This window comes from Vicia villosa, unplaced genomic scaffold (genome assembly GCF_029867415.1).
Source record: "Vicia villosa cultivar HV-30 ecotype Madison, WI unplaced genomic scaffold, Vvil1.0 ctg.001632F_1_1, whole genome shotgun sequence".
In the NCBI taxonomy this organism is placed as follows: Eukaryota; Viridiplantae; Streptophyta; class Magnoliopsida; order Fabales; family Fabaceae; genus Vicia; species Vicia villosa.
The window spans coordinates 17,053-38,680 of record NW_026705679.1 but is presented as its reverse complement, the minus strand read 5'-3'; the positions used below and the strand labels follow the sequence as shown (position 1 = coordinate 38,680).

Sequence of the window (21,628 nt, the reverse complement as noted above, 5' to 3'; positions counted from 1 at the left end):
TCCCTGCAGTGTCTTGTCTTGTCATGTTTATGTTAAACTATTGCATGCAGTGATTTATCATAATTTGCAATTCATTTAAAACATATAATTATAATAGATTTTGAGGATTTTATATTAAATTAGTGTAGATATATATATTATGGAAAACATTAATTCATTCATTCATTAAAAAGGTACATGAGTATCACTGCAAGAAACACAACAACACTTAATCTAAACTACTCGAGTATCACTGCAAGAACAAGTGGATCTTCAACGCCTCGGTTAACCTCTCCACTGTGTGTCCAAAACATTAGATCCACGTCCACATCGTCTTTCACACGGTCCCAATAATACATGTAGGTGCCTTCTGGATTATTATCCGTCAACGTAATGTATGGACAACGGTAATCTATCTGTTTAACTTTTCTGGTCGGACCATCTAGTTGACGAAACCCAGTGTTGATGGCTCTAACAATTCTCTGGAAATTCCAATGGGGGTTAAGGCAGACACGCATGTGACTGCCTTCCTCAAAAGAGACGACAGCCCAAACTGAGTTCATTTTTAGTGTTTGCTGTAAGAATGAAGAAAGAGTTGGTACTTCAACTCCACACACACACATCTTTATTTATAGTGGGTGAAATATAGAGGAAAATATTATATGCTCAGGGCATTTAATATTACGGTACAGAAGTAGCTGAAATTATTAATAACTTAAATACTAATTGGAAAGTTTGTAATAAAAACATTTCATTAATATATGCTCAGAGCATTTAATTGGACGGTACAGAATTAACTGAAATGATAAAGAAACTGCAACATCTAGGATATTACAACGGTTAGGACAATGTCTTCTCTGTCCTCCATCATGCGAGTGCATTGAATGTCGTCCTCCATTGTCTCCCACCAACGCTGTCTTTCAAGAAAAACACCTCCCCTTGTTCTAAGTCTCTTGATAGATCTGATTTGTTCGCCTGGACTCCACTCTCCCTCCAAAAACCCGAGAAGGTTTCTCTTAAGCTGGTCCATAGAATGAATGTTCCAAAACATTACCTGCATGGGAGGTTTGACGGCAGAGAAAATAACGTATCCGTTCCTTCGAACAATGGGAGGTTGATAGTCCAAACGCCTTGCAGGTGGTGGAGGCTCAGTAGTCCGGTGCGTGCTATCTGGCCTTATTCGAGATCTCATTTTTTCGTGTGTGTACTGATGCACACAGGAAACCCTAATTTATAGAGGGACAATTAGGGTTTCATATACAAGGGAAAAACATAAACAATAATTTTGAATAATAAAAATTAGGGCCCCACATGGTCCCCATCTATTTTCTGTCCTTCGCATGCGTCCGAAACGAGTTCCTGTACCCTAGCATGCGCCTGTAATGATTCCTGAAGCGATTCCTAATAGATTCCTGCAACGATTCCCCCTATCTTCATGCATGCAGCCCTATCTCTTGTGGCATGCATTAGTCATGTCAAAGTTACTATCTTGTGCATAATTATTGCTTCATTTCTTGCATGCATTACCCTTGTGTAAGAGGTGGGGACGAGATTCTCTTGTGGCATGCATTAGTCATGTCAAAGTTACTATCTTGTGCAGAATTATTGTTTCATTTCTTGCATGCATTACCCTTGTGTAAGAGGTGGTGCATGATATATAAGAACTACTTCACATACTATTTTTTACAACCAACACAATTCTCCCAAACATTTCTTCCTTTTACAACAAAATTCTCACATTTCTTCTTTCACAAACACATATCAAAATTATGGCATCCACCTCGCAGTTCAAAGTTCGTGTTCATATGAATGGTGAGACATACCACTGCGACACAAACGGTTTTCTATTTAGAAACACAAACTCAACACGTTTTGCTCTAAATAGACAATCAGATTTCTCTTATCTAAAAAGGAAAATCGAATCCAAAATAAGAGAACCAGTGTCTCAGATATTTTACCGACAACCCCTTCTTCAACCTAACAACTCAGTCATGTTTTGTCAATCACAGATAACAACTGACTTAGAGGTTCAAAACATGTTCCTCACCCATGAGTATTTTGGTTATGATTATCTTGAACTGTACATAGTGGTTGAACAAAATGCTCCTTCGCAAAATATTCAGTCACAAGTTATTGATCCTGTTGTTGACGACGAACAACAACCCGAACATGTCATTGACGAAGAAACTGATATAGAAGATGTTGTTGATGAGTTGGTGAATCGTGAATCCGAAGATGAAGGTGACGAAGAAGTTCCAGTACCGGATCGAGTACCAGATACACATGCATATTCACCTCTGGCACATTTCACAACGCTTAATTTAGGAGAGGACGAGCCATCGTCCGATATGTTCTACAACCCATATATGAGGTCAAGCGAGGAGTTAAAAGAGGGTGACACGTTTCGTTCGAAGGATGATTGTCTGTTGGCTATAAAAAATTGGCACTTAGCAAATTGTGTTGATTTTAAAGCCGATCGATCAAATCCAGAGAGAGTCACTATTGCATGCAAAAACCCGGAATGTGGATACATGCTGAAGGCATCATTCAGAAAGAAGTTTAACGTATGGGTGATACGTTCGATATCTCAAGCCCACACCTGCGTCACCACTAACATGGCGCAAGATCATCGAAAACTCAGTCATGACATGATATGTCATACCATCATTCCTCTGGTCGAAACTGACCCATCCCTAAAGGTGAAGACAATTATTTCTCATTGCGTTTCTGTGTTCAAATACAGACCTTCGTACAGAAAGGCTTGGTTGGCGAAACAGAAAGCAATTGAAAAAGTCTACGGCAACTGGGAGGAATCGTACCAACAACTTCCTCGCTATCTGGCTGCACTGCAATTGTATTCACCTGGGACTATTAGTATAGTGGAGACACTGCCGGCACAGTCCCAGGACGGAACCCCTCTCGAAGATAATGGAATTTTCCATAGACTATTATGGGCGTTTCGACCATGCATCGTCGGTTTTGGTTTTTGCAAGCCGATTATTCAAATTGATGGAACGTGGCTGTATGGGAAATACAAGGGAACTTTGTTGATGGCGGTCGCGCAGGATGGAAATAGCAACATTTTTCCAATAGCCTTTGTTTTGGTAGAAGGAGAAACAGCTGCTGCTTGGGGTTTCTTTTTGAAGAATCTCCGAGCTAGAGTCGCTCCACAACCTAATCTTTGTTTGATTTCTGACAGGCACGCTTCTATTGACAGCGCGTACAACAATCCGGCAAATGGTTGGCACAACCCTCCGTCTAAGCATGTCTACTGTATTAGGCATATAGCACAGAATTTTATGAGAGAGATCAAGGATAAAATTTTGAAGAACCACTTGGTGAACGCGGGGTATGCCTTAAACCAACCTGGATTTCAATACTACCGCCGAGAAATAGCGTTGACAAATCCAGATGCAGGGAGGTGGATTGACAGCATTGATAGAGCAAGATGGACTAGGTCATACGACGATGGGGCTAGGTGGGGCCACATGACTACAAATCTTGTGGAATCAATGAACGGGGTTTTCAAAGGCATACGAAACCTACCTATAACTGCCATTGTTAGTGCTACGTATTTTCGGATGGCTACTTTGTTCGTCACACGAGGTAAAAGGTGGAATTCAGTGTTACAAACGCAACAGGTCTACAGCGATGTGTGTATGAAATATATTCAACAAGAATCTGCCAAGGGTAACACTCACCGAGTGACCGAGTTCGACCGTCATGGCCACACCTTCAGTGTCAAAGAAACAATTGACCATTACCAGGGGCTTCCACGACAAGAGTATCGCGTCAATATCCCAGATCGTTGGTGCGACTGTGGCCAATTTCAAGCATACCGCATGCCTTGCTCCCATGTCCTTGCAGCATGTTCACATTCTCACTTTGATGCATTATCTTTGGTATCAGAAATATATAAAGTATCAACGTTGCTTAACGTATACGACAACTACTTTCCGGTGGTAGCAATGGAGGCATATTGGCCTGTGTACGAGGGGGAAACAGTTTGGCATAATGATTTAATGCGTCGGAATAAAAGCGGTCGACCAAACAGCAGGCGTATTAGAACCGAGATGGACGTAACTGAAAAAATGCAGAGGAAGTGTAGTATATGTCGTGAGGTAGGACATAATAGGACCAAATGTCCCAATCGTGGATCTAGTTCCACAACATAGTTATTAGTTTCAGTGATGTTTGTAATTTACTTTTTCAATGAAATGAACTTTTTTTTATAAATTTTATGGGTTACAACACAAAAACGATTACCAAAAAAATAAGGGATTCATGATACATATTGAAAGAAATTACCAAATATTACCATGGAAAAAATATTTGGAACCAATAAAATTTACAAACATTTAAGAGAAAATAATACCGAAAACATTAATATTGAAAGTAAAAAATGACCGAAAATATAATACCATGGAAAAAAAAAATTATTTAAAAAATCCATGTTGAAATAATATTTGAAAAAAAAAATACTAAAAAAAATTTAAGAGAAATTATGTTAAAGAAAAAAAATTACAAAAAAAAAAAAGAAAAAAAAAATAAGGGGGAGGTGTTGTCGCCGGGGGGGTGGCGACAACACCTAAAACATACACGTAGGCGCCAGGCCCACTGGCGAATTCCTTTATGGCCCATTGTTGTCGCCACCCCCCTGGCGACAACGTGTATTTTTTAGCAAAAAAGTGACATTTGTGTAATTTTTTTGAAAACCTAGTTATTTTTGGAATTTTTTTTAAAAATATGGTTATTCAAAAAAAAATTCCAATATTTACCGGTCATCCAATGAGACATTAAAATATTAAAATTTTGCATTAGAGTTTTTTGTTTTAAATAAAAAATTGAATGGGACACGGTATACAAGCAGATAGGGAGAACCACACAAACCTGAAGCATTCATTGTTGTCATACTCCATTTTTTAACCTAAGATCTCGCATTGCATTCGTATTATCTGCATATTATATTTTTTGTTCGATGTTTATTTTACTGTTTTTTTGAGTCAAATTTCGCGAATTCATATTTTCTCTAAAGTTTCGATTATTTCGTGTATTTTCTTTTGCATATAAATCTCCACGACGCCAATCAAATTTTTCTTTACCAGTCGAGGGATAATTACATTTGAAAGCCACGGAAAAATCGATAATATTAGAAGCGGATTTGAATTCTCGTTAAATTTGTATTTTCTGTTTGTTTTAAAATTGAAATCTTAATTTCTTATTTAAAATTTAATTTTGAGTAGTGTCACTTTAATTTTATATTTCTATTCAGATATCTAAAAGAATTTGATCTTTAACTTAAAGTCTCAAAAAATAATTATATTTAGTACTTCTTTTTTATTTAAATTGTGTTTAGTTCATGTTCTTTTAAATAAATAATTTGGTTTTAGTTTTTTTTTATTTAAGATAAAATCTCAAAAGTTGTTTGTTTTAGTGATCTTTATTTTTTTTATAAAAAAATAACATGTTTTTTTCAAAAAATATCATGGTTTCTAATTAAGGGTTTAGTAAAAATATATTAAAGTTTAATTTTTATTCTATGATTGCATTGTTGTTTCTAAAAAAAACTATTAAGTTAATTTATTTTATTATATTGTTTTTAAGTTATTTGATTTATTTTAAAATAAATTATTAAATTCAATTTAATTATTAAATTATTTTATTGTTATTAAATTAAAACTTTGTTTTATTTTATGATTTATTATTTATTATTATTATTATTAAAAAAAACTAAAACTAAACAGATTTGTTTCTTAAAAAAAAAGGGTAACGCATACTTTTTTCTTTTTTATATAAAGCATATACTATATACAAACTTTTTTAAAAAAGGTAGGAGAAAAAATAGTTCTAAAATATGTTAGAGTTTTGGATTTTTGACCTACCTGCCACCCCTTTGAAAAAAAATTCTGCAAATGCCACCCCCCAAAAATTATATCCTAAAATGCCACCATTTTTTTACTTTTCAGACTTTTTGCATTTTTTTTTTCTGAACGCAGCAGGTGTCCTCCGTTTGAAACGGAGGCCTTATAAAGCCCTTCATGTGGCCGCCATTTCAAATGGAGGTCACCTATTATTTTATTTTTTTTTGTTTTTTGTATTATCAATAATTTTAAATGTTTTTTTAAATAATAGTTATTATAAATAATTATTAAAAAATAAAAAATTAAATTTGTCAATAAAAATTAATTTATTTTGATACATAATAATATTTTATTAAATTTTTACTTAATAACAATATAATTATACTAATGTTATCTTATTAATTTATATTTAATAACAATATAATAATACAATATAAATAATAATACAATATAATAATAATAACAATATAATTGTTGCTTATAAAAAATTTTAAAAAATATTTGTTGTTAATCCATGCTTTCTCTCGCCTCATACGAAGACTTTCTGTTGCAATAAGTCTGCTGTCTATTCATTTGTTTTTGCAATGATATGATATGAAAAAAAATTTACATCAAGTTCAAAATTATTTGTGCTTTGCCTCTGAAATTTAATCAGTACTTTGAACTCGTCAATTATGCTAGCATATGTATATCCTCTGGTCACTATTATTATAAATAAATTTTATTTTATTTTTAATAAATTTGACTGTTAATATTATAGTCCATATAAAAATTAGATATATTAAAAGTCAAATGTAGTAAAAAAAAATAAAATTTGGTTATAATAGTGATAAGAAAAAGGGTGTATATCAAAATATGCTAGTATATTATTTTCCAGAAAAGGAAAAAATCTTGACGTAAAAGTGATACAATTATTTTTTTGTTGTTGTCAAGATACAACTAATATTAACAATTAAATATAATGTACGTTTCAAAGATGATAAATAAAATTGTAGGTATAATTATTATTATATTGTATTATTATTTATATTGTATTATTATATTGTTATTAAATATAAATTAATAAGATAACATTAGTATAATTATATTGTTATTAACTAAAAATTTAATAAAATATTATTATGTATCAAAATAAATTAATTTTTATTGACAAATTTAATTTTTTATTTTTTAATAATTTAAATAATTAAATTATATTTTTTAATAATTATTTATAATAACTATTATTTAAAAAAAACATTTAAAATTATTGATAATACAAAAAACAAAAAAAAAAAAAAAATAATAGGTGACCTCCATTTGAAATGGCGGCCACATGAAGGGCTTTATAAGGCCTCCGTTTCAAACGGAGGCCACCTGCTGCGTTCAGAAAAAAAAAATGCAAAAAGTCTGAAAAGTGAAAAAATGGTGGCATTTTGGGATATAATTTTTGGGAGGTGGCATTTGCAGAATTTTTTTTCAAAGGGGTGGCAGGTAGGGGTGCTCGCGGTGCGGTTTGGGCGGTTTTGACGAAAAAAATCATCCGAACCGCAAGAGAAAAAATAGTGCGGTTTGGTTTGGTTCGGTTGGCTTTTAAAAAAAATCCGAACCAAACCAAACCAAACTAATGCGGTTTGGTTCGGTTCGGTTGGTTCGGTTTTTTACAAATATTTTATTGAGCCATACATACACATATAGATGATAACATAATTTTGTATTTATACATTCATACACTATCAAATAACAACAAAACTCGTCATATTTTGACAACAATTTTTCATTTAATATGTAAAAATTAAATTAGAAAAAAGTGGAATATTAAACATAAAATAATAGCATAAAACAATATAAAAATTATTATAACAAAACAAAAAAATAGAAGAGACGAAAGATTAGTGAAAGTGAAAAAGAAAAAAAGTGTTGAGAGATTAAAGAAGATATGCGATAAAAACGAAACTGAAATACGGAACATTTACATAAAAATGAGAAGGTGAAAAAGAAAGAATATAAGAGAGTAGAGATTATAAAAGAAGATGGAAGATATATGTGGCAAAGAAGGTGCGATAATGTTATTAGAGATTTTAGAAGATCGGGACTGAAATTATATGTGTAAGGATGAGAAAATTGTTCGTAATCATAATGCTAATGTATAATAAGTTTAAGTTTATGTTGGATGTGATTTAGTAAAATTTAGGTTGTAACATAGTGCGGTTTGATTCGGTTTGGTTCGGTTTACAAAATACAAACCGCAAACTGAACCGAACCGTGCGGTTTTGTAAAAACTGACCCAAACTAATCCGAACCAAATGCGGTTTTTTGCGGTTTCGGTTTGGTTTGGTTTGGTTTGCGGTTTTCTATTGGGTTGGTTTGGTTTTGATCACCCCTAGTGGCAGGTAGGTCAAAAATCCTAGAGTTTTTTTTCTTTTTGGTTTCAAGTCCAAACATCTTCTTGTCTCTGTGTTTGTCTTCTTCCACATTTTTGTGTTTACAATCTGTCCTCTCCAAACAGCATGTTGTGCTATGCTAGCTTGACTTTTTTTCTACACTTTAAGACAATTCTAACAGCTATATTTCTTCATCAATTTGGTATTAAAATCTGCATAAGAGAAAAGCACAAATCAGAGGTTTTTTTTGTTTGAATCTCATATTCATTTTCCCTCCTAAGATCTCATTTCTTCCTCTATATAAAGAGGTACAAACCACTTGTTTAAGGGCAGCAACATTAAGCCAAGAATACACCAAAAAATATAGAGAAAAAACAAACAAACAAGATCACACCAACATTACACCAGCAACAAAATCTAGAGAGAAAACATCACAAAAAAGAGTTTGGTAGCAAGTTTGAGGTTTTATTACACTAGAAAAGTTGAGGAAAAACTTGTTTGAGAATAGAGATTAAAGAGGAAGAAAGCTCTGCAGAAAAAGAAAAAAGGAGAAGCTTACCAACGGGTCTTCACCTCCGAGAACATTCAGAGCGGGTATTTCTTCAAATTCTTTGCACTCCTTTATTAATCTCATGGCATGAATATTTGAATTCTTGTTCGCTTTTCTTGACCATTATTCCTGCCTCTGCAAAAAGACCACAACAATATCCAAGTTATAATAACAACAATTTCAAACTTAAAATATGAACTCATAAAAAACAGAATTTCATGAAGAGGGTATTATTTTAAGTTTTTGTTGTTCTGTTGTTATGATGTCGAGACTGTGAGAGAAAAGTAGTTTCATTGCTGCTTTTGTTAAGTCCAGGGCCTGTAAACCTAAAAAGGAATTAGCTTTTTCAACATAAGAACATAACTGAACCAATTTACTCTTCATTGATTCATCATTACAGTTTTAAAATAATGTTTTTTATGAAATATCCATTTAACCTAAATAAAATTATGAACATTGTGGTATATTAGGAATGGGATTTCTCTAGAATCCCTAAAATGTGAAAACCCTAAAAATGATTATAAACCTGTGAACAATAAATTAACCAAAGTAGTTTGTTAGTTTTTTTAAACCTATCAAAACATTCAGAAATGAAATCATAGATTGTTAGCCAATAGAGAGAGGTATCAAAGAAAACAGAGTTGCGTCATTTTTGTTCGTGCGATACGGAGATAAGGAAAAAGAAGAAAGCATTGTTCACGTAGCCACAGAATCTCATCAAAATCTCAAATGAGAAAACATGAGAAGGCCATTAAAACAACCTCACAATAATGAAGAGAATCTCTTCGAAGAATTACCTGATGATGTCGTCGTCTTCATCCTCACCAAGCCCAATCATCACCATCACCTTCAAGTTGCCTCCGCCGAATCCCCCTTCCCATCATCCACCATATTCCTCCATATGTCTCACCACCATCATCCTTCCGGCCAACATACCACCGCCGTTCGCAATTCCATATCCGTCTCGCCACCTTGCCGTAGCCTCCGCCGATATCAACCAAACTCGCCGCCCTACCTGCAACCATCATCACCCCTTCCGCCCAAACCCTTCAAGCTTCCTCGCTACCTAACCATCTAAATAGATTCACTCTTCTCCTTTAAACCGAAACCATCGCAACCTACCGTCCGTCCAAACTTACCATCCGTACGTCCAAACCTACCATCCCTCCGTCACCACTTCCGCCTTCACCCTCCTTACAAACCTCCATCGCCATCACCATACATTCTGATTCCATCTTCACCAACCAAACCCGCAACACAACATCACCAATGACAACCGAACAACCACCATCATCAAGACAAAGAACCAGATCGCGAGAGAATGAGATCCGAAGAGAGAAAGAGAATTTTTTTTTTAGTGTAGAAACGTATTTCGAGAGAGACTGAGAAACACATGGAAAGATTGAGAGATTTGAGGGAGAATTGCGATGAAAAGGGGAGTATTTGGAGAGAGAGTTTTCGATCCGAGGAGAGAAAGAGGAATCGTAAATAGAGAAAGGTTTTTGAGGAGAGAAAAGGGTTTGAGTCTTTGAAAGTTGAGGCAAAGAAGGTTTCCACGTGTTTTTGCTTTAAGATTTTTTGGGAATTTCGAAGGTTTAATTGGGTTTTAATATTAATCATCCCAAGCGTTTTGAACAGCTGCTGATCATATTCCTAGGGTTCCTTCAATTTTTTTTGTTTTTTTGAGTGGCCATTCGGGCCTTAAAGCCCAATCCGCACCCTAATCCTCTCATTAGTGCAGCGTTTTCATTGTTTTGTTTCTCTGCTTTGTTTTTGTTTATACAACCATGTGGGCCTCCTGATTTCTACTGATCTAAATCCCATCCGAAATTTAACTAGTTCACACCCCTCCAATTTCCTAATTTAAAACTAACTTTTTAGTTAAGAATTAATCCAGTTTTTTTTAACCGTTTAATAATCATATTATTTCTAATTAGCTAATCTTAATAATAATTTTTTTACTAATCCGACTTTCAAACTTTTTTTTATAAAAAAAAAATCTAAAATTTAACTTTAAGTCATGATTAACATAAATAATAAAATGTGGTAACTTTTTTTATTAAGTCAAATAAAAAAACTCTTTTAATTTAAATTTATGATTAATTCTCTTAGATTTTTTGTTAATAGTTTTTTTAATTAATTAATCACATTAATTTTTAAAATTATATAATTTGTTAATCTTTTAATTATAAGCTTTTTCTTAACAAAATACTTAAATTTATTAATAACCTTGCTATTTAATTTCTAAAAGATGTGTTTGTCTATTCATGCTATGCGACTTATATATGTGCTATTTATCATGTCATATTTACATGCTTATTAATTTTTAAATACTCGATTTATTTGATATATGATTTTCTTTAATATTATTGCTTTTTTTTCGTTTAAAATCCAAAGGGATTCAAAATCTTTTATATTATGATTATTAGAGATATTATAAGTTAGGGAATAAACGCAAAACCCTAGTCTTTAATTTTCCAAATGTAGTTTAAATACAATCATCTAGGAATATAATCCCATGCATTCCCTATTTAAGATCGATATTGAGAATTTCTTCGATTAAACATTCACTCGCTTGTTGGTATAATATGCCTAAGCTAGAGTTTATATTTAGTCGTGGAAAGCATCTATCATTTTAGAAAAAGGGAATCATAAAATTATAATCATACATGATGAAGTATTTTTTACTAAAGTCATTTTTTCTAAAAATAATTTTCACCCCTTTAAGCCAAAACAAATAAACAACTTTCAAACACAAATTTTACAAGAGGATCCCATAGAGATAATTAGGGTGCTAATACATTCCCTAATTATAATCAACCCCCAAACCAAAAGATCTTTGAATTTTTTCAAAAGTTTTATTTCAAAAAAAAAATTTTAACTAAGGTTTTATTTCATTCTTTTCCCGATTCCTTTTGGATAAAATAAAGCGTGGTGGCGACTCTAAAATATATATTGTGAATTTAAACAATTAATGTTTATATTCACGATTTCCCCGCTACATTTGTATTATGAAGAAACATGATACAATTGTAAACCCAATCTCTTTCTCTTCGGATTCTTCTCTCCTCTTTCACGTGCAATTCCTTTGACGAAAACATGACTGGCGGAAGTGATGAGATTGTGGGTTTGAGAGATCTCGTGCGGTGGTGGGCGGAGGTAGCGTTGTTGTCTTCGTCAATCGGTTACGAGTTGTTTGTGGTTGATCGACGGAGGACTTGAACGAGAGGGATGGTGACTGTTGCCGAACGAGGACGAATGGCGGAGCCGGTTTTGGACAACTCCAACGGATGGCGGGAGAGTATTTCTGCAGCGGTGCGATTGAAACTCCTTCTCTTTCCTTTTTGTTTTTCCTGCAGATTTAACAAACAAACACAACTAGATTATCTTGGTTAGATTTTCAATTTACCTTTTGAGTTTCTTCTTTAGACCAGCTGCACCGAAAATGACAAGTGAATGACAAGTAAATCCAAAAACATTGGTAGTTCCAAGCCAAAAGATAACGACGCTCCAAAACTCTCTACTAAACAGGAAACCTCAAAGAGTAAACGATGTGCGTATATGATGCAGTTCCTATCATCTTGACTCTTCGGCAAAAGAAAACTTTCACAAGTTGTGGTGTTAATTTAGTTGTTCTAAATCTGGATTTGGATTGAAATGTGCAAGAATGATAGGTTTCATGTATGTATCTACATATGACAAGAAAATTAGAGATTATAGCTTGCAAGTTGGTTAACGTGAATATTGGCCTCAATGAAAAAAAACAGAGGAAAATATGTAGGAATAAATCAGATAGTCATGTCTTTTATTGATCCCTGCAACTTCAGCGAAACAAAAGGCATGGTTAATATAAAAATCAATAAAATGCTAAATGAAAATAAACATTAATAACAATTAGTAACAACACAAAATTAATATTTTAATTATGGACTATAAACAATAACCAAATCAATAACAAAAACCAAATAAAAAACTCAAAACCAAAAACCTAAAGATTAAACTAGGGTATGTTCATAATCCCAGTGAAGTCTCCAGATGTGACAACTGGTTTTAAAATTTACGTTTAAACGAGTCGTCACCCACTAATAATAAGGGAAGTGGGAAACCCTTAAAAACTACATAGATCTAGGTAAGTAGGTAAATTAAGCAAAAAGCAAAGGGAATGTGTTAGACATCCTTTACTTCCCTTGTATTCAAGGGGACCCATTTAATCTTAAGGTTTTAAAAATAGATCTCATATCGGTATCGATGTTTAATCACCGGCCAAAATATAAAGCGTATAAATAGGTTTCCATAAATCATCATGATAGGTTTCCATAAATCATCATGATTTATTGTTAATCCTTGTCAGTTGGAGACAAGGATCAAGGTTTTTGATTCACCACAAAAACCTTGCAACAAACACAGAGAAATGAGTTGGGCAACCATTATAAAAATCACGTGGGGAGGCCTCATTTTAGAATCATCAGCCAAAACTAAAACCAAAACCAACAATGACAAGTTTAGAAAGGAGGGAGGCCTCATTCGAGAATCATCGGCCAAATAACACCACAAACCAATTAAAAAAAATGTAAAAGCCAAAGTGTGGCAAATTTGTTTGTAGAGCCAAAGCGTGGAAAAACCGGGGAAATTTGTTTGTAGAGGCCAAAGCGTGGAAAAACCGTTCTCTGAAATTGTGAGAATACCTAACTATTTAGAGATAATTAAGTCACCAAAATAGGAATAAAATTGATTGCCCAATTAAATACTTCTTGGTCAGCAAGCTAACCAATCATAAGGTGGGAGTGACACAAATTGACACATTTGGACCAATAATAAACAAGTACATAAGTAAGGAAATATTTTTGGTATTTATTATGAGTCTTGCACTTAATTTTGGTAAAAAGTGCATAAAATCAAATAAATAATTATTTTTTAAAAATTAATTAAATAAAAATACGAAAATAATAATAAAATAATTAAAAATGATTATTTTGGAATTTTTGAATATAATTGGAAAATAGAAATAAAGCTAACGATAGAAAGATATCTAAAAAAATGCACCAAGCAAGATTTGAACTCATGACTTTGTATTTATAAGCTTTCATTGTTTACCAACTGTGCTAGGCTATTCAATTGAGATGAATAGTCTTTTGAAAGGTAAGCAAGTCTTTACTTATTTAATAAATATAAATAATTTAAACTATTTTATATTTTTAAACAGACAAAACAAATTACAAATAAATATAACCCAAAATAAAATGTAAATAAACCAATAACAAAAACCAACTTTGAAATTGTTTGAACTTTTGAAAATGGGCAGTCAAATTTGAGGTATGACACACCATGTTATGTGGTTTGATATATGTATCAAACATCCCTATCTTCTTCAACATAAACTAGGGCAACAAGATCACTATTGCACCGCCATCGACCAATACTTTGTTAATGCCAACTTGTTCCACCTTTGCTCTTATAAAAAGAAACTTTAGATGGTTCTTCATTTGTTGGTCTGGTCTCTCGAAGAATGCATTCTGCTCTTCGATGGCACCATTGTTCATTACATGATAACATTCAGGCTTATGCTTTGCCATCTCTCTTGCATCATCTTCCTCAGACTCTTCCATTTCTGTGACTTGGTTGTACTCTTGTGGGACCACAGAAACCACATTGCAATTCACTTTGTAGGATGAACTTCCATCTGATTCGAAATCACTAGTTACCATATCCTGATCTTCCTTGGATTCAACTTGCTTTTCCTCTCTGGTTTCTTTCTTCTTGGGGGAAAAGAGCCTTCTTCCCACATGTAACTTCTTTTCGACTGCAACATCCATCGAAACCTGGTTACTACTTGTCTCCCCACTTTCTTTCGTTGTTGAATCCATTTGTGCTTGCTTAGTCCTCTGATGCCTGTGCCATTGGGACCTAGACATTGGGTTAGTCCCATTGTAGTTATCAGAAACATGAGATTATTTCTTGGAAGACTGGAACATCCTTCGATAAGTTGTAGTTGTTCTTCCTCCTTGGTCGTAACTTCTCCACTTTCCTTTCCCAACTTCGTTTCTTTCGTTCCCAGTTACCCACTTGTCAGGTGGGGCATTGGTAGGAACTTTGAATGTCACCCTTCGATTACCTTTGGGTGAGGGTTATCCTGCCTTCAAGGAACACCTCTTCAATCATAAGAAAAACTGGTGGGCATCTTGCTATCCAACACTCGTATGTGAGGTATCCTCATAAACATTTCAGCAGCCTTTCGATCATAGACTGCTGCGCATCTGGGGCACATCAAGCATTCTAAGTTATCTTCATGGCAGCGCACCAGAAAACCTAATAGGCCTTCTGTAGCAGTTGGGAAGATTGAAAGCAATTTGTCTGAGTTTTGTCAGTTGCCCCCAGTGTAAGCATGTTGAATGCGTTGGTATGTTGCTTCAGCATCTCTGTCTAGGATGACACTACATCAAGGGCGCATTAACCCTTCGGCATTTTCCTGATGGCATTGAAACAAGTAGTCTATCAGAATCTCATTTCTTCTAGCATAACCAACATTCATGTTTTCGTTCACCTTACAGAGATGACTTTCCACTTCTTCTATTTCTGGGGCTGGCTGGCTGAGATTCACCATGTTAATTTCCATGTTGGAGGGGTCATTTTCTCTATGATTTTGTTTCTAAAACCATCAGCAATCTTAAACTCCTCATGCTTGATTCTGAGGCCCTCAGTAACCTTATTTCCAACTATGGCTTGGGTGTTATGGTGCGCAGGCTTGCCTTCTTCGATCTGGCCTTCAGTGATGGGGTCATCCCAGCCCAATGGTTTGATGCTTTAGAATGGGATCTTCAAACTCTCTGGGGCAGAATACTTCACCATGTAGTCATACTTCCCACTTGGTTCACTCAAGGTGTCCCAAATTTATGGCTGAACCACTGATTTTGGTTGTTTGACATTGGATTTGGCTTCGTTCTCAATGGTTTGAGCCTTCTCGAACTTGCTCTTCAGGCCCTCAGTAGCCTGTACCATTTTTTCTTCCTGGGTCACCTGGCTTTCAGTAGCCTGTACCAAATTTTCTTCCTAGGTCACCTGGATTTCAGTAGCCTCATTTTCAGCCATAATTTGAGTGTTGTCCTGGGCATGCACATCGATAAAGGCCACAGAATTAGGGTGGAGTTGTGAAGGCGCTAGTCCAAGAAAATTAAAAACTTCCATTTCAAAGGAGCTGAACGACATTTTCATCCTGAGCTCCTTGAAGATGAACACATACATTGGAATTCGATCGTCTTCGTAAGTTGAGCATATTCGACCGGTTTCCTTCGGCGGAGCTATCGCCAAATTCTTCAATCACCTGAAAAATAGAAGGAAATATGTGAATTCGACAGACAATCAAATTCATCCTTCCACCGTAAGACAAGTGAAAGGGCGCCCTCGATGTTGGCCCTCGACAAAAATCCCACGCGAATAAAACGAGAAAACTCTGGGGGGATATGGACCCAAGCAAAATTCAAAAAATATAAACAAGCCTGCTCATCCAATCCTAGCCCACATTATTAAAAAGTAGAAAACTTGAAGATACCGAACGAAACTATGAATATTGCGGGCAACCTATGAAGAATACGAGCGCTACATGAAGGTCGCGAACGCGAAAACCCTAAAAATTCCCAGAATTCATAATATGCATGAATGAGCCGAGGGATTATGCGCGAAACAACTCGAGCAAAACCTAGAAGGTACTAAAACCCTAAAGATTCTATATACGACTCTTCTGTCATAAACTATTGGAATAATAACCATAATCCCTCACTACAATGGTAACCATAATTCCAGTCTTTCAGAAAAATTTTATCTACAAAATCCATCTTGCGAAGACAATAAAGGAAAGGCAAATTACCTGGTGAATAGAGGTTGCAAAGTTCTGAAGAAGATGAAGTGTCTTCTGGTAGAAGGTTGTAGAGAAAATTGGGAGTTCCGAACGTGCTTGGATGAGAAAGTAAAGTTATGAATGAAGATCAAACCCTCTATTTATACTCTTATGAGGAAACATATGGGGAAGTCCAAACGATGGGACACATAATCGTCAGCCGTCCTCGAAACAACACCCTAGGACTAGCCCATTATACCTAGCGCACGTCTCTAGGGTGTAATGATTACTATGAATCATTGACACGTGTCTGAAATGTGGCATCCATTCGATCTTTGTTTCCTCGTATTCTTCTCGGACAGGAAACAAGCGTATTACGAACGATCAAAACTTTTGATCTAAATAATGCAATCGTATGAATTAAACGAGCGTTCTATTCAAAAACACCGGAAAACATACAAGGTATTTGTCCCTGCTCATCTTCTGAGTAAAGTCATCACCTCCTTCTCAAGCAATGACTTAGGGGGCTCTTGTTCTGGTTTGGGCCCGAACAGGCCCAACAGGTCCAAATACAATGGCCCAAGTACCCAATGGCCCAAATAACATGTTTCGGGGACACGAAATTTGGGACCCGAAAGGTTTCCCCCGAGGAGACCATAAGGCTTCTCACGATCCGCGTCGGGCGAGGATCCTTCCCCTCAGATAAGATCCTTCGCCCGACAAGAAGTCACTAGGAGAGATCACCTCGAGGGACAAATCTCAAGATCTTGTCTCTAACCTATTTGTTGACTTCAACACTGATGGCACGTTTGGTGACATTCTAGACGCACCCGACATATCCTCTGATGTCGACCTGCCTCGCCGCACGGGTACTCGTCGACATCTTAGTGAGATTCTTGTCGAGGGTAGCCTCAACGGCTCCATACGTTATTCCCTCTCTCATAACGGTCCTGGACGAAATCATCCTAGGAATAACTATCAGAAGATGTAACCGTCCTCTTCATTATTCCAAGATCGTAACTGCCATTCCAGTTACAGAGTATTTAACTTGCAAATCCTGGCAACCTGCCTTAATGGGAGAGTTAATTTTGTCCGTTAAGAAGGTCGTTGGCCCAACGCCGGGGGCTCTCTATATATATATATATTCCTCCTACGGGAGGAAAAAGGTACACATACGTAATCACTGAAAATACTTGCATCTAAATCATTTTCTAACTTGAGCGTCAGAGTGCATTGCAGGTACCCCCTCACTATGTCAAAAATCTTCATCGCCGTCAGTAAGGAGGCCACCATTATGATCCAGCTTTCCAATGAATATCAGTTGATAAAGACCCAAACTATCAACAAAGAAAATCCTAAATCAAAGTCAACATAAATCTTCCACCATTAATTCTAAGATTTGAAGCAAAACTCAATTGGAATTTGTTGCGGGAAGAAAACCAGCAAAACTTGTAAAAAAAACTAACTAACAAAATATTTCGATCGAGAAACTTACCACACCAGAAAATAGAACAACAATTAAAAGAGATTTCCTTCATTAACCATTGACCGTCGCTCAGAAACACAAACACTGATTAGTGACTGAAATTGTCGATGAAATCGAAACTGATCGAAGAAGAAAGCGACTGAGAGAGAAATGGAAAATTGAGATTAACCGCGAATGAGAAAGTTTGAAAGAAACAAAAAAATTGATAAAGTTTGAGAGAAGCAGAAAAAATCGATAAAACTTAGAGAAAATAAGACTAATGTGTGCCTAGTAGGAATCAAACCTGAGACCTTGAAGGGAGCACATCCTTAAAATTCAAATCTTCACCACTAAACCACACACACGCACACACATTACCTACAATTAATTTTATATGTTCTAAATATTTTATATATTAGATTTTAATGGTTCATTTAAATCCATCAGTTATTTTTTAAAATTTCACCAGAGAAATTTAATTGAATCTTCACCCTAACTTTAACCTATCTATAAAAACAAAAGTTTGAAAAAAAAATGGTTGAAAATATTATAAATTAAATTAAATCAAATCTCATAAAAATTAAATTTGAAAATATAAATATTAAATTGATTATTTTTTAAGTTTTATTTATTTATAAAAATCAGTATATAAGGAACCAAAAAAAGACAAGTAGTCTTAGGTTAAACACTTATCAATCCCAAAACGCAGAAGTCTCTTGCTCCTGTTTCTGCCGTCGTCCTTAGATCCGCCGCTCTGTTGACCTTCTTGAAGCAGTCATCTGTTGACCTTCTTGAAGCAGTCATCTGTACTTTTCTCGGTTAAATTGCTAACCATAGGTTGGTGGTAGATCTGCGTTTCTCCGTCAAACTGCAAAACATAGGTTGGTGGTAGATCTATGCTTCTCCGTCAAATGGCTAACAATAGGTTGGGGATGGAGAGATTCTAGCTGTAAGTTTTGCAAGTATTTATTTATTTATTTATCAGTTTGGTTGTTTTTGACTTGCAGGACAATGAAAACATGTAGGACAATGAAAACAAGGAGACGATATTATGGTAAAGACAGAATCAGTTGTCTACCTGATTGTCTTTTACTTCATATTTTGTCCAATTTGGAAGCGAAGCAAACTGTTCAAATATCCATCCTCTCCACTAGATGGAAGGATCTCTGGAAAAATATTTCCGTTCTTTCTTTGAGTAGAAACTTTCGAAACTTTCAATCTTTAGAAAGTTTCGCCACATTCGTTTCTCAATTTTTCTCTTCTCGCGATGACAAAACCTCTCTGCAAGCTCTCACTTTTGAGTGCACTCACTATTTTGACCCTAACCTGCTCAAAAGGATCATAAAATACTTGTTTTCACACAACATCCAACACTTGGATATGAAAGTGGCTTGCAGTCTTGAACACTTTCCACTCTGTACCAACTCTTCATATCATACTTTAACCTCTCTTAAACTTATTTCATGGGAAGAAGTGCAACAATGGGGTAGACTAAAACCAGTATTTCCGAATTCTCTTCAATTTCCCGCATTAACCTACTTGTCTTTACAATCCTTCACCTTTCGATGCACTACTGATGATGGCTATGCTGACCCCTTTTCCGTATTTCAAAGTTTGAATACTTTGATTATTGAATGTTGTTCACTTTATAATGAAAAAACCCGTGTTGAAGACAACCTATTCATATCAAGTGTCTCACTTGTTAATTTAACAATAGTATTGCCTGCCAATTACAAGTCTTATAAATTGAAGTTATCTACCCCAAATCTTTTTAGCTTTGATTTTACTGGTCATCCATTTCAGAATTTATGTGGGCACCATAACATTAGCAATACCAATTTCTCTTATATTAAACACGTAAAGATTCATTTACCATTCCACAAAGTCACAAATTTTCCTTCAATTCTATTCAATTGGCTTGTTGAGCTTGACCTTATGGAATCATTGGCAATCTCTTCAGAGACTCTTGAGGTACTTTAATTTGGTTTACTTAAAATTTAGTGCTTTCATTTTTTTTGAATATACTTGTCTAAATTGATCTTAATTCACCTTCATTCTTCATTGCTTAGATTCTCAAATTAATTCCTGATTCATGGAAGATTGATTTCCCTTATTTACATAATTTGAAGTTATTGGAAATAGAAATACATGAATTTTCATCTCTACCCGATGGAACAGAAGACTTTTTGCTTCAAAATGCACCGTCAGCAAAGAAAGTCATTTTCCCAGGGTAAATACTCTTGAGGACAATTGTTTAATTTAGCTTTTTGTTTTTGTTTTTTCTGTTTCCCTTACTCTCTCTTGTTATAACTTGTTATAACTTAGTATTAGTGCTGTTTGGTTTGACTTTTGAAAGGACCAAAAGCAATTTTAGGTTGATTCTACTTGAAGGTAGAATTTGTAGTTTCTACATTGTGTGTGATATTTATATTGAAATTAATTGTTCAACTCACTTTTACATTAGTTTATCCAAACATAAAAGCATCCAGTGGAATGGACCCCGTCTAAGGACGTATTCGGAGAATATCGGGTTTGATTCCCAGATTGAAACAAGTCCTTGGCTAGGGTAAACTTCTGCACCCTAGCCGGATTAGTGGCCCATCAATGTGGGTCGAACTGGTGCGAAAGCAAAAAAAAACCAATTTTTATAGAATTAATTCTATCAAACTCAATTCTATTAGAATTAATTATGTCTATTGCCATGCTCTATAGTTAGAATTGAAATTAAATGGAAGTTGATTTTTATAAAACTTTTTTTATTGATATCATCTTTATTTTCGGTCTGATTTACAACATATATTGCCTCTATATTTTTACAGGCCTACTTTGAAGGATTTAATATGCAATGACTCATGGATCAATGAAGCAAAAACACGCCGAAAACAATCTCGACACTGACACGACGACACTGATAATAATTCAAAAAAATGAATAAATTAAACGTAAGTTTAAATGTCAGTGCATGTGTACTCAGACTTGTGCTACATAGGATTTTATGTCCAAGAGATTGAAAGGGTGTATGCAGTGACTAAGGCAATTTTTCAGAGAGATATGTTTCCATAGCATAGCATTATTAAGACTTATTTATTTTCTCTGCAACTTACTGAATTATTGTTTTTATTTTGTTTGTCAAGAAGATTTATATATTTCTAACATTTTTGTGTCATGTGTTTGTTCCTTCCATGTTGAATTTGGCTCTATTTTTCTCTCTATCTTTTTTCCCTATACTTCTACTAAGAAACCCAGAAGAGAAAATAGTGCATAAATTTAGTCACTGAGGTGAGATTACAGAAATTATAAATTTAGTGACAAAGAAAAGTAATCTGTAATTTTATCTTGCCATTGAGGTGAGATTACAGAAGGCATTGAAATTGAAATAGCAAAAGGCATTGAAATTGAAATAGCATAATCTATCATGAGAAGTTTAAGAGAAAGAGGTGTCGACTATACTACTTACTAGTGTAATTAAACTCTGGTTAAGTACTGTACTTATTTCTCTATATTAATGAAGAAAATAAGACAATTAATCTTTAAATCTCTAAAAGCATTTATTTAATCACATGCTTATATGAATAACAC

General features: G+C 34.7%; 1 protein-coding gene and 1 long non-coding RNA gene across 6 annotated transcripts; one reads left to right on the top strand and one right to left on the bottom strand.

Moving 5' to 3' along the window:
- Positions 1–7,862: 7,862 nt before the first annotated feature.
- Positions 7,863–10,338, bottom strand: LOC131636098 (uncharacterized). 3 transcript variants are annotated; one of them, XR_009293959.1, is made up of 3 exons: positions 9,551–10,338; positions 8,763–9,079; positions 7,863–8,415 (listed from the first exon to the last, which is right to left on the bottom strand). It is a non-coding gene; the product is annotated as an uncharacterized LOC131636098 (long non-coding RNA). The 3 variants fall into 3 exon arrangements; XR_009293960.1 differs by having other exon boundaries at positions 8,763–9,071; XR_009293958.1 differs by having other exon boundaries at positions 8,763–8,888; positions 9,551–10,334.
- Positions 10,339–18,717: 8,379 nt separating this feature from the next.
- Positions 18,718–21,215, top strand: LOC131636097 (F-box/LRR-repeat protein 13-like). Of its 3 annotated transcripts, none has more exons than XM_058906751.1 (4): positions 18,718–18,974; positions 19,057–20,020; positions 20,179–20,279; positions 20,869–21,215. In XM_058906751.1, the coding sequence occupies exons 1-4, from the start codon at positions 18,946–18,948 to the stop codon at positions 20,945–20,947; spliced, it is 1,173 nt and encodes a 390-aa protein (XP_058762734.1). In that variant the 5' UTR covers positions 18,718–18,945; the 3' UTR covers positions 20,948–21,215. The 3 variants fall into 3 exon arrangements, with proteins under 3 accessions (XP_058762734.1, XP_058762733.1, XP_058762732.1); XM_058906750.1 differs by having other exon boundaries at positions 18,719–18,930; positions 20,119–20,279; XM_058906749.1 differs by having other exon boundaries at positions 18,719–18,974; positions 20,119–20,279.
- Positions 21,216–21,628: the final 413 nt, after the last annotated feature.

Bases quoted from the DNA above. Each gene is read 5' to 3' on its own strand.
- LOC131636097 (XM_058906749.1), top strand. From the start codon at position 18,946: ATGCTTCTCCGTCAAATGGCTAACAATAG. The intron at 18,975-19,056 runs GTTGGGGATGGA...TTTGACTTGCAG, and splicing joins CGTCAAATGGCTAACAATAG to GACAATGAAAACATGTAGGA. The intron at 20,021-20,118 runs GTACTTTAATTT...TTCATTGCTTAG, and splicing joins TCTCTTCAGAGACTCTTGAG to ATTCTCAAATTAATTCCTGA.